At 43.0% G+C, this 12,153-nt stretch overlaps 1 protein-coding gene across 2 annotated transcripts in view; it reads left to right on the top strand.

Annotated features, from left to right (window-relative positions):
* Positions 1-12,153, top strand: part of CUBN (cubilin) — a 307,275-nt gene that overhangs the window by 289,124 nt on the left and 5,998 nt on the right. For both annotated transcript variants that reach the window (XM_054522000.1, XM_024254068.2), the window contains 5 exons: positions 1,956-2,118; positions 2,469-2,674; positions 5,740-5,887; positions 6,921-7,102; positions 10,713-10,878. In XM_054522000.1, coding sequence (XP_054377975.1) covers positions 1,956-2,118; positions 2,469-2,674; positions 5,740-5,887; positions 6,921-7,102; positions 10,713-10,878 — 865 coding nt within the window. The remainder of the gene's footprint in view (positions 1-1,955; positions 2,119-2,468; positions 2,675-5,739; positions 5,888-6,920; positions 7,103-10,712; positions 10,879-12,153) is intronic.

The following is a 12,153-nucleotide window of genomic DNA, read 5'->3' as shown; positions in this document are numbered from 1 at the left end:
AAACAGGATGATGCTATGGGAGGGCAACATTCAATAGCACTGGCTTCTCTGAGGAGGTGACATGTCAGGTGAGGGCCCATGACAAGGAGTCCTTAGCTGTGTGTGTTCAGCTTCACCTGAGGAAGGAAGAGCAGCAGGAACAGGGCTGTGGACAGGAGTCCTCCTGGGATGGAGGAAGTGCAGCTAGCAGTGAGGTGCGGGAGGCCTGGGAAGGAGGCACAGGCCAGAGCAGCCGGGGCTTGCAGACCGTGGGAAGGAGCTGGAATTTTACTTTAGGTGCAACGGGGATCTGCCGGAGCATTTTAGACAGAGCAGGAGCGTCATCTCATTGGAGTTTGCAGACATGCAGGCAGTTCAGTGGAGAACACTATGGCTGCTCCAGAATTAGGTCTATTAAGAAGATGTTTCAGTGGGAACAGGTGAAGGACGATGGAGGTCACCTGGAGATGGAGCCCTCTGGGATATATTTTGAAGGTAGAATGGAGTGGTTGTGGAGTGAAGAGAGAGAGAGAGGAATCAGAGATGACTACATTTGTAGCCTTGAAACACTGAGGTAAAGATGGCTCGGGGAGAACAGTTTTGGGAGGGCTAGTGGGACAGAGGAATCAAAGCACTTGTTTATTTTTTTATTATATATTTATCGACAGCCTCTTATGTGCAGACACTTTTCTAAAAACTGGGAACATGGCAGTGAGCAGAAAAGAAATCTGTGCATTCATGAACTTCTATTCTCTTCAGAGGGAAAGATAATGAAATAAGCAAGTTTAGCCTGGACAACATAACAAGACCCTATCTCTAAAAATTTTTTTTAATTAGCTAGGCATGGTGGCATGCACCTGTAGTCCCAGGTACTTGGGAGGCTGAGGTGGGAGGATCACTTGAGCCCAGAATTTCAAGGTTGCAGTGAGCTATGATTCCAGCACTGCACTCCAGCCTGGGCAACAGCGTGAGACCTTGTTTCAAAAAAAAAAAAAAAAAAAAAAAAAAAAGCTAAATATGTAGTATATAGAAGAAGGTAACAGTTGCTGTGGAGAAAAATCAAGCAGGAAAGGAGATGGGAATGTTGGGAGAGTTTACATCCGGAAGGTCTTATTGAGTTGGGGATATCTTTTTTTTTTTTTTTTTGAGACAGTCTTGCACTGTCACCCAGGCTGGAGTGCAGTGGCACCATCTCAGCTCACTGTAACCTCCACCTCCTAGATTCAAGTTATTCTCCTGCCTCAGCCTCCCAAGTAGCTGGGATTACAGGCGTGTACCACCACACCCGGCCGAGTTGGGGATATGTGTGTAAAGACCTGAAGGAATGCTGGAGAACAAACTATGTGGATATACAGGGAAGAGCATTCCAGGCAAAGAGAACAGCAAATGCCATACCCAAGAAGCAGGAACACACCTGAAATTAGATCAGAAAGGTCAGGGGTGGGAGAGGAGAGAAGGCCATTGTGATGCCTTTAGCTGTTCTATTGAGTGGATGGGAAGCAGTTAGGAGGATTTCCGCAGAGCGGTGACCTGGTCTGACTTAGGTTTTAACAGTATCCTCTCGATGACATTTTGAGAATTCACTAAAGAGGAACACGAGCAGAATCAGGGGCTTCATGGCTTCATGGGAGGCTGCAGTGATCATCTAGGGAAGAGATCAGAGCAGTTGGGGCCATAGTGTGAGTGGGTGCAGAGGTTAAGGTAGCAGTGGATGAGCGGACTCTCATAACACCTTCTTTTAAAAATCATATATTTCCCAAAGAGGAAAAAAATGTTAAGCATCGTAACAGGTCTTTCCTGAAAGTCATAATATAATCAATCCAATTATAATTCTGTTCCTAAATTAAGACTACCTCTAAGAACATCAATGGAAAAATGTTTAATCGTGACCTATTGTGACTTCACGTCCAATTTAGTGTGAAATATGCAACTTTTTTGTAAGAAATGGAGAAGTAATGAATTGTTTTTCTTCTCAGTTATACGATGGGGATAGTGAAAATGCGAACTTGGCTGGAACGTTTTGTGGTTCCACAGTCCCTGCTCCTTTTATCTCTTCTGGTAACTTCCTTACGGTTCAATTTATCAGTGACTTAACATTAGAAAGGGAAGGATTTAATGCTACATACACCGTCATGGACAGTGAGTAAATAGAAGCATTTTTATATGTTTATGAAATACACATGTGTTTATGCACTGAAAAGAATGCCCTGCTTATTATATCGAAATTTCAATGTTAATTACTAAACTCAATGTCAATTACTATCTAAACTCAATGTAAATTGCTAAACACCATGTTAATTACTGTATGTTTAATCTGTGGTACAAATTTGATACAATCTTTAGTCAAGGATATAAACCCTGAATTCTTAATAGAGTGATGAAAATATAGCTCCTCTGGGGTGGGAGGCAGGGAAGACAGAATTTTAAAGATTGCCTGAGATGAGACATGAATAAAATGTCTCCTGTGTTGCTTTTTCTTCCCTCCCCAGTGCCTTGTGGTGGAACATACAATGCAACTTGGACCCCACAAAATATTTCATCACCCAATTCATCAGACCCAGATGTCCCATTTTCCATCTGTACTTGGGTCATTGACGCCCCTCGGCATCAGCAGGTCAGGATAACTGTGTGGGCGTTACAGCTGACCTCGCAAGACTGCACGCAGAATTACTTACAGCTTCAGGACTCACCACAGGTGAAGTATAGGGTGAATGGCAGTCGCATCTAGTGACCTTTTCACCAGTATTTGCAAAACACTTGAAGTAATGAAGCCATGATGAAACAATTTTCTAAGTTACTTCCAGCTTAATGTGTTTTTCGTCCGTACACAAAGCCCTCCAATCAGGTGTGACGAGAAACTTGAACTTGGTCCTGTAGGTCCAGAGCTCTCAAAGCTTCATGTGCCTAAGAATGCATTAAGATGCATCTTAAAAGTGCATCCTCCCTGGCCCACCCTCAGAGACTGAATCCCCCATATAACACCCATTTATCTGAATTTTTGACAAACACCTCTGGTGTTTTGGTGCCAATACCAGAGCTCCATGGACCATGCTTGGAGAAATACCTCTAGTTAGTGGGATTTACCTATAGGTTGAATTGAAAGGGTCAATACAGAACACAAGAGAATCAGTGAAGAGGCCGTTTGGCACTAGTCTCATAGGTTTATATTCATGGTAATATAAGACAGATAAAAAGAAAAGGGTTGGGTGTGGTGGCTTATGCTTACAATCCCAGCACTTTGGGAGGCCAAGGCTGGTGGATTACCTGAGGTCAGGAGTTCAAGATCAGCCTGGCCAACGTGGTGAAACCCTGCCTCTACTGAAAATACAAAAAATTAGCTGGGTACAGTGGTGCGCACCTGTAATCCCAGCTACTCAGGAGGCTGAGGTAGGAGAATCGCTTGAACCCGGGAGGCGGAGGTTGCAGTGAGCCAAGATCGTGCCACTACACTCCAACCTGGGCAACAGAGTGAGACTTCATCTCAACAACAACAACAAAATCCATTTTGAGCTTTAAAAAATGCTGAGTCTGAATTTCTTCTGGAATAAGATGTTGAGGATACAGTTGGACACAAAGTGGGATGTTGACCGAAGGCCCAAAGATTTTTGTGCATCATCATTATCATGATAAGTAATTGAAAAATGAGAAGAATGAGATTATCTGGGGAAAATATGTAAAGGGATTGGCCATGAACTGAGGATGGATACCGGGAGAACATCTGAGAATACCTGGATTGTCTTTCTGCAGTTTGGGGAGCAACTAATCCTCCCCAGTTCATTCCAGTAAAATGTCATGGTCAAAGCCCCATATGCTGGACTAGTAGAATATCTGTTGTCTTCTGAGTTTTCGGGTCCCCTTCATTATAAATCTGGGGTCCCCTTCTTCTCACGTGGTCTTGCTGGGGAAAGAAAAGTCCAGTTTGTCTGACTCCAGTGTGGAGAGGCATGAGATGTCCTGGCAGCTGAATAGGCCCTGGACTTGCTGAATTTTGTGCAAAGCATAGATGCTGAGATGAGCTCCCAAGGTGGACAAGATGCTAGATTATCGTCATTCCATTGGTAATGGTTTTCAGGACAAAATCTCTATTACCCAGTGGTACCCTAGAGGACTTAGAGCCAAGTGGAACAAGGCCCTTTGGGTGAAAGCTCTTTCAATTTCCCCCGGCTTCATGAAGCTAAGATAATGGGGATCAGGGTGGACCACTCAGCGGGGTACAGAATGGCACTTTCAGGGCACAAGGCACCGGCTGGAACATAACAGCCACTGGAGCAGCCTCGAGTAAGACCCAGTGTTTGTCATGACTGAATAATATTTTCCACTGAATGAATACAGGAAACAATCAAGGGTTTCAGACTGGGTAGGTAGGGAGGAAAGACAAACATTGACGGATGAGCTGGGAGAAACTGGGATTCTTGGGGTATCCAAGAGTAGACAGAGCAGCCCTAATTGGCAGATCATGAAGGAATGATGTGTAGGGCAGTTACAGAGGATGCACAGTGGCTATCTGGCATTGGAGATGAGCAGAGATGCAGAGATGGAAGGCACTGGTGTTAAGAAATACAAAGTGAGGGTGTTTAATGTCTTGTCTATAAAAACACCGAAACCCCTAAAGGGTTCAGAAAGGAAATTGGGAGCAGGAGATGACTATGAGCTGAGACACCTCAAGTCCTTCATAAATGAAGGGAAGTAACTGGGAGAAAAGCAAATGAGAGTTATGAGAATGGTGAGAATATCTTTGGCCAGACATAGAGACCCTCAAAGGAGAACCAGCTTTGAGACGAGGATGGAAGCTGTAGTAGCAATGTGGAGCATCCCTCCCTTCCCCCAAGGCTGGCCCCCAACCCTTCCCACTCAATGAACTGTGGAGCATGGGGAAAGAACAGCCTCTACCAGGAGGCTGCTGGAGAACCAGGTTTTGCTAAGGCCACAGAGTGGAAAGGTGGGGAATGTATACGAAAATGACTGACAGTGTGGTTAAAGTTCACAGGATACAGCAAAGTTAGACAAGGACCAAGAGCAGGAGGTGGTGGGGAGGAGGAGTGGAAGCCCCAAGCAGTTACAGGAGTTTTGCAAGCAGAGATGGGTGGGGTCTTTCAGTAGGTTCCTAAGGACTGCAGATATTAGAGACATTCCTGTGACAGGGAGGCTGCAAATACCCTGACTTTGGTACAACTTGTTTTTACCCAAGAACTGATGGGCATTCGACTGCATTTACCCCAGGCTTTTGAGAGGTGATGAGGGCTGCCCTAGTGTTACAAAGGGAAACCAGTACCTCATGACAGGCCCCGGCTGGCTTGGGGGATGTACAGAGGAACCAAAGGATCTGATTAGATTTGCTAAGGGGTAGCAAGGGCTGGATCAGGGCAATGGTGGTTGTTAGTCCCATGGAGCTCAGGACAATGGCAAAAGGCCCAGGAGGCGAGATCCAGTGAGCTCTCAAACAGCCTAGCGATCCTCAGAGCAACGGCACAGGCCTCAGCTAGGAAGTCGCATAAGAGGCGAGGGATCTTGTTTTTAGCAGGGAAGTGTCTGTGGTTTCAGCAGAAGCTTTGCCTCCCTTCCCCCCCCGCCCTCTGGGAAGGTACAACTTGTGTCGATTCCAAGCCCAACGTGAGTCTTCTTGCAGAGCACTTCCAACAACAGAGCTAGTTTCCATGGTTAAATATTTAAGCCATACTTTTATATGCAGTGTAATTTCTGTTATGGCCTGTTCTCTTGTAAAACTAAATCTAACATGATTTGGCTCCCATTTCACTTCAGGGTCACAGAAATTCAAGAATTCAGTTCTGTGGCAGAAATGCTTCAGCTGTGCCAGTGTTTTATTCTTCTATGAGTACTGCAATTGTCATTTTCAAATCAGGAATTGTAAACAGAAACTCTAGAATGAGTTTCACCTATCAGATCGCAGGTGAGCCCTGGAACTTCATCTTTTATTCAGAAAAGCTGCCATCATTACAATTATTCCTAGAATAATTACAATTATTTCTAGAATTGACTCCTGTGAGTAAATTTGGATTTGTTAACAAAAACCACACCCTTCTCTTAACTAGAACCCAGGCCCAATTTAGCAAATTACTAAAGTTGGTTTCTAAAGAGATAAAGAGAATATAATACTAACCAAGATGGTTAGAATGCTAGCATTTTCTTCAAAGTATATGTAGTTGATTTTAAAAATATACCGTTATCTTATTAATTATCCACTTAACCACATTGAATATACATTTTTATTTACAAGAAACATACATATTTATTTACAAAGCTTTATCAAAATATAATTCTCATATCATACAATTTACCCATTTAAAGTTTATATTTCAGAGGTTTTTAGTATTTTCACAAAATTGAAAATCTTAGAAAATTATTTTGTAAAAATCAAAGAGCCTTGAAAGAGTTACCTGATTACTATCACTAAGAAGTTTATTTTTGCAGAACACTTTATTTAGTACTTATTTTGAATTGACTCAAATGAAAGCTTCCTTTGGTTAAAACAAACAAAAGTACTTTTGGTATTTTTTTACCAAAAAAAAAAGGTAAAGAACGATTTGCCACAAATAACAATGGATTTAAAATCCTTGTGCAAAACTCTGTCTTGGAGGTAGCGTCCTTGTCGAAAAGAGAGTCTGAATGCTACTTCCACCTCAGTGTGATCAGAAAAGTTCAAAGGATGCTCGAGTATTCGTCTTTAAAGGAGAAGCCTCCTGTGTCATGCTTCCCGTAGGGGTGTTTGTGTGAACGAGCTGTTGCGTTGCACCTGTGTGTGCTGCTTGAGCAATTCACTTTACTGCTCAGGGTCTCAATTATCTGAAAGGTAAACGACGAATCTGGATTACTTTTTTCTAAAGTTTATCAAATGTAATTATCTTTTTGAATGATTCCTGTGAAGTTGAAAGAGCACTAAATATTGGAATGCATACATTAATTATGCATATTTTTCCTCTAAGATTGCAATAGAGACTATCACAAGGCATTTGGCAACCTGAGGAGCCCTGGATGGCCAGACAACTATGATAATGACAAGGATTGCACCGTTACTCTCACGGCCCCCCAGAACCACACCATTTCCCTCTTTTTTCATTCATTTGGCATCGAGAACTCAGTTGAATGCAGAAATGATTTCTTGGAGGTAACATGCATTTGAATATCATTTGAATGAATTATTTAAAAGATGGTGGATCACTTCAGATTTTACACCTTTTCTCTAGTGCTGCTAATACTATATAATTCTTATTTGTTTCATTAATTTATTCCTTACCCTTTCATTCCCTAAACATCTACAGAGCACCAGTCCAAACACCGGAAACTGGGAACCTCAGGGCCCTCAGGAGACTCCTAGTCTGGCAGGAAGGACAGATGGGGTATAGCCAATTACAGCACAATGTGGAAAGAACTAACTGGGTCCAGCATGGGTAGGGGTCCCTAACTCAATCTGGGAACTAGAAGGCTCAAGAGGGCAATATGTAAGTTGAGACCTAAAAGGATCAGAGGGAAGTCTAAGGACAACATGCTGGTTCTGTAAAGTGAAACTCAATGATACTAAATAGCTCACCTAATTTCCCTGACAGCTACAGTAAGTTTGGGGCATCGTCAACATCCTCTGAAGACAAGTGTTTCCTTGAATAAGTGCTTCCTGGTCTCAGGGGGTGTGCTCTGTTCTTTCTCCACCACAACTCCAGAGCTTGAATTTGGGCACAGAAGACACTTCGCTGTTTGCCCATCCTCCACCCACCCACCCTCCACTCCCACCCCAGGACACACTGAGAGAGAAGCCCCCTTGTGCCTGGAGCAGGCAGAGCCATGCGCCTTGTGGGCCTGAAACTTTGGGGTCCTCCAGTGCCCCCGATGAGCTCCCTCTGTGCTCTTTCTGCCCCATCGCCTGCATTGGGCATATGAGATGGAACAAGAACATCATCGCTCATAGGCAGGAGACAGTCTGAAAAAGCCTCATCTGATGTGGACCCAGTGTGTGGAACTCAGCCCCTGTGTTTTGCCAGAAAAACCCCAGAGCTCATGGGGTTGTGAGCTTTGCAAGCTCTGTCAAAAATGCATTCATCCTTAGGAAATATACTTAGGTGGAACCTAAAAACCAAGAGCATAAAGATGCTGAGTTCCTCTGTGAGTAGAGTTTAAATCTAAACCTCATCCTGACCTTCTCTAAACTGGCTTTGTACCACACAAGAGTCTTCAGTAAAGTTTCCAAAAAGTATGCTTGTTCCTCTACCCCTGATCTGGAGTTGTATTTTTTATTTTATTTTTTTTCTCACTGCCTCTTTAATCAGGTCTTCATTCAAAATAAGCTGCCCAAGAGGATTTGACCTTTGTAGCATAAACAAATGTACTGGTGTATGCAGCGGGCTCCTTTCCTTCTGTGGGAGGATTCTTTCTAGCGGGCCTCTGCTCAGCTGATAGTTTCTTGGTAGTTTCAGCCTTTGTTCCCAACAAAACATCTTCTGCTTCTTAGCACCAAGGGCCTTCTTTCTTTCTTTTCTTTCTTCTTCTTTCTTTTCTCCCCTGCAACCCCCCTCATCTGATTTGGCTCCTAGGGCTGCTGGCACCTTCTGCCCAGCCTGGCCAGGAAGGGTGTTCCGGCATATGGTCTTTGCATATGGGTTTAGCTTCAACATGATGCCTGATGCGGAGTTTTATCATCCTGGAAAGCTCTCCCCTTTGGAATTCATCTAAATCCTTTATTAATCAATAGCCTTAACATACAGCGCCATAAATAACACTCAGAGGAAGCTCATGCCTTTTCTAAAGGAATACTCGCCACGACAGGAGACCGAAAGATGTATATAGCAGGGAGGAAATGAAGAGGCAAATACAGTTATTCTTTGTGCCAGTCAGGTTATTCAACTTGGACCTGTGTACCTCCCCCACCATGGAGATCCAAATATTTATATGAAGTGTAAAGCAGAAAGAATGAGGGGAGTGGGATCTGGAGGAAAGATGGAATAATCCCGTTAGGTTGGAGTCACGGTGCAACTAACTCTCAACTCACTCCAGCGTGAATGGACCATTATTGAGCAGAGTCAACATTTGCCATTTGCCTGATAGATGCTGGGAAGCAAAGCCTTGCTTTCCAGCCTGGAGAGTGAGAATTCCTCCTCCTAGCTGTCCTTCATTACTCCACAGAATGGATCTGAAACTTCCTGTCCCATAAGCAAAGAAAGGAAACCACCGCTTAGGCCTGTAAAATGTAGCTCCATCTGGCTCTCAGTGGGAAGGCTGTGGGCATAGTTTCTTGGCAGCTGTACCAGGAAGCCTCAGCATTCCGTTCTTGTGAACTGCGGTGGGAACGGAAATGTCTGACTGAGGATTCTGACTGTGTTACTACCAAGCGAGGGCCGAGCTCTAGACCATGCTTGAAATCTGTTTTCATGCCTTCACCTCCCCTTTCAAGATCCTCTGATGTCCCAGAGATGCCCACTGCGCTAGGTGGCCCCATTCCTCCTAGGAGAGGAAAGTGAATAAGACAAGTTGTCAGCAGTGTCAGTGGAAATTAGTATCTCGCTGCTTCTCTCAGAGCAACGGCATTTTAAAAGAGGGCCCTGAGGGAAAAACGCCCAAACTCAAGAGCGTGGTGCTGGCTATGGCAGCCCTCCCATCTACTAGTGGATGACTGGCTACTCTGTCATGGCAAGGTTACTTTGTTTAAACACTTAGCAGAATAATCCCCAAAGCACTAGAAAGGCATTATTCTCTCCCATGGGCTACTACATAGACCTAAAAGGAATCTCACCTGATCAACACAGCCCAGCAAGGTGTCTTAACTCTGTGACTTAAGATACCAGCAATTAACCAAAGTTTAAACCATGGAATTATAAAAGGAACAGAGGAACTTCCAGTATTTTGAATACATAGATCAGTAAAATCAGCATTTCCGCATGTCAGCTGGTTCCAACATACATTGCCTGTGTAACGTTTCCCTAAGAAGCCTCAAGAGCCCTCCCGGAAGCAGGGCTGGTTGTGAATACAGGGTAGGAGCCAGGCTGGGGGAGACAAAGGGGTTCAGTTCACAGTGTGGTTCTCTCTCCCCCTAAAACACTGACTCATCTCCTGTTTTTATATGTGTCTACTCAAAACTGAGTTGAAACAAAAAAGCAACAAGGCCTCAGAATGTGTTTGTAAAACACATTTAACAACAGACATTGTATAGATTTATAATTCTGTCCTTTGCCCATACAGAAATTCCTTTCGTTCTGAACTTTATTATACTTTGCATTGTATTTTTTCATAGCCTCTTTACAGCCAAGTAATTTTCAATGGGAAACATGTGCACAGACACACACACACACACACACACACACACACACAAACACAATGAAAAACATATAATAGTTGACTGGAAACAGAGCAGGCAACATTGCCCCCAACCATCTCCACCTTTTAAAAATTCACTTTATCTACATTCTCCAAATTGTTTCCCCGGAAGCAAAGGCTGCAGGATCAGAGCACAAACTATGGTATAAAAAAGTTGCCTGGTGTTTTAATTGCTATAGGTTAATAGATATTTTTGAATCCAAATGCAAATGTTTTTTGATCTACACATGGAACATTTTTCCCCCTTGCAAGTGAAGGTGACTTCTGCATGTATTTTCAGAAGACCCTTCATTCTTAACTGTATAAAAAGACAAAGCTTTTCCAAACAATTTCATCATTCACATTGTCTCCCATTTTAATGTATATACCTTAGAGAAGAAAGTGTAAGGTTAATCATGAATGACTCCTTCCTGAAGGTGAGAAATGGAAGTAACAGCAATTCACCATTACTGGGCAAGTACTGTGGAGCTCTGCTGCCAAACCCTGTCTTCTCTCAAAATAATGAACTATACCTACGATTTAAGAGTGATAGTGTAACTTCTGATCGTGGATATGAAATCATCTGGACTTCATCACCCTCTGGTAAGACATTTGCACTTTGTACGGGAAAGCAGTGTGAGAAAAACATGAGGTGTCTAATAGAAAAAGGCAAAGTAACTTTATATTTTTACCTACCTGTGTACCTGATTAGTTTATGTTAAGAAAAGAGATTTTTAACAATGAAAGTACAGATTACTTTTTTTTTTTTTTTTTTTTGAAATGGAGTCTCGCTCTGTCACCCAGGCTGGAGTGCAGTGGCGTGATCTTGGCTCACTGCAACCTCCACCTCCCGGGTTCAAGTGATTCTCCTACCTCAGCCTCCCAAGTAACTGAGATTACAGGCACGCACCACCACGCCCAGCTAATTTTTGTATTTTTAGTAGAGACGGGGTTTCCCCAAATTGGCCAGGCTGGTCTCAAACTCCTGAACTCAGGTGATCCGCCCATGTCAGCCTCCCAAAGTGCTGGGATTACAGGCATGAGCCACCGCGCCCAGCCAGATTACTTTAAATTCTACATTTATTCATTATTTCTGTTTATAAAAGAATATGTATTTATATATGAAACATATATAAGGTAAGGTAGGAAGATTCAAAAATTCCTTGGGAAATTAAATTTTGTTAGACTTTTTGACTTTGGCTTGAACATCAAGGAAGTTCTTTGAGAATTTAAAGAAAAATTTTTACCAAAAATCCAACTTATGAACACATTCTGGCATATATATGAGTGGTTGTGCTTCTCGCAGGCCCTGACATTTCTTGGCAGTCCTGGAGAGAAATTGCTTTTTTTAGGGTAGTAAGTATCTTCTCACATTTTTGGTTGGCTATTTATCAAACAACTAAAGAAAATTTAAGTCATGTCAATACATTTAATTCAAGAGAGGAGGAATACCTTTATGAAACGTCCCAAAATACCAAAATACCTTCAAAATAAGAAAGATAAACAGAACTCACTTTAAATATCTTCAGAGAAGGGTTCTATTAAGACAATCATGGGTAACAGAATCTTGGCACCCAAAGGAAGCTTAAAGATGGCCTCCAATGCTCAAATTTTATCAACGAGCAAATAAAACACCAAGATTAAGCTAAGCACTGTAGCTCACGCTTCTATAATCCCTGGGAGACCAACGCAGGTGGATCACCTGAGGTCAGGAGTTCCAGACCAGTGTGGCCCACATGGTGAAACCCCATCTCCACTAAAAATACAAAAATTAACTGGGTGTAGTGGCACATGCCTGTAATCGCAGCTACTCGGGAGGCTGAGACTGGAGAATCACTTGAACTTGGGAGATGGAGGCTGTAGTGAGCCGAGATCACA

The sequence above is a fragment of the Pongo abelii genome, chromosome 8 (assembly GCF_028885655.2).
Source record: "Pongo abelii isolate AG06213 chromosome 8, NHGRI_mPonAbe1-v2.0_pri, whole genome shotgun sequence".
In the NCBI taxonomy this organism is placed as follows: domain Eukaryota; kingdom Metazoa; phylum Chordata; class Mammalia; order Primates; family Hominidae; genus Pongo; species Pongo abelii.
The sequence above is the reverse complement of the archived record's forward strand: the minus strand, read 5'-3'. Positions and strand labels throughout refer to the sequence as shown.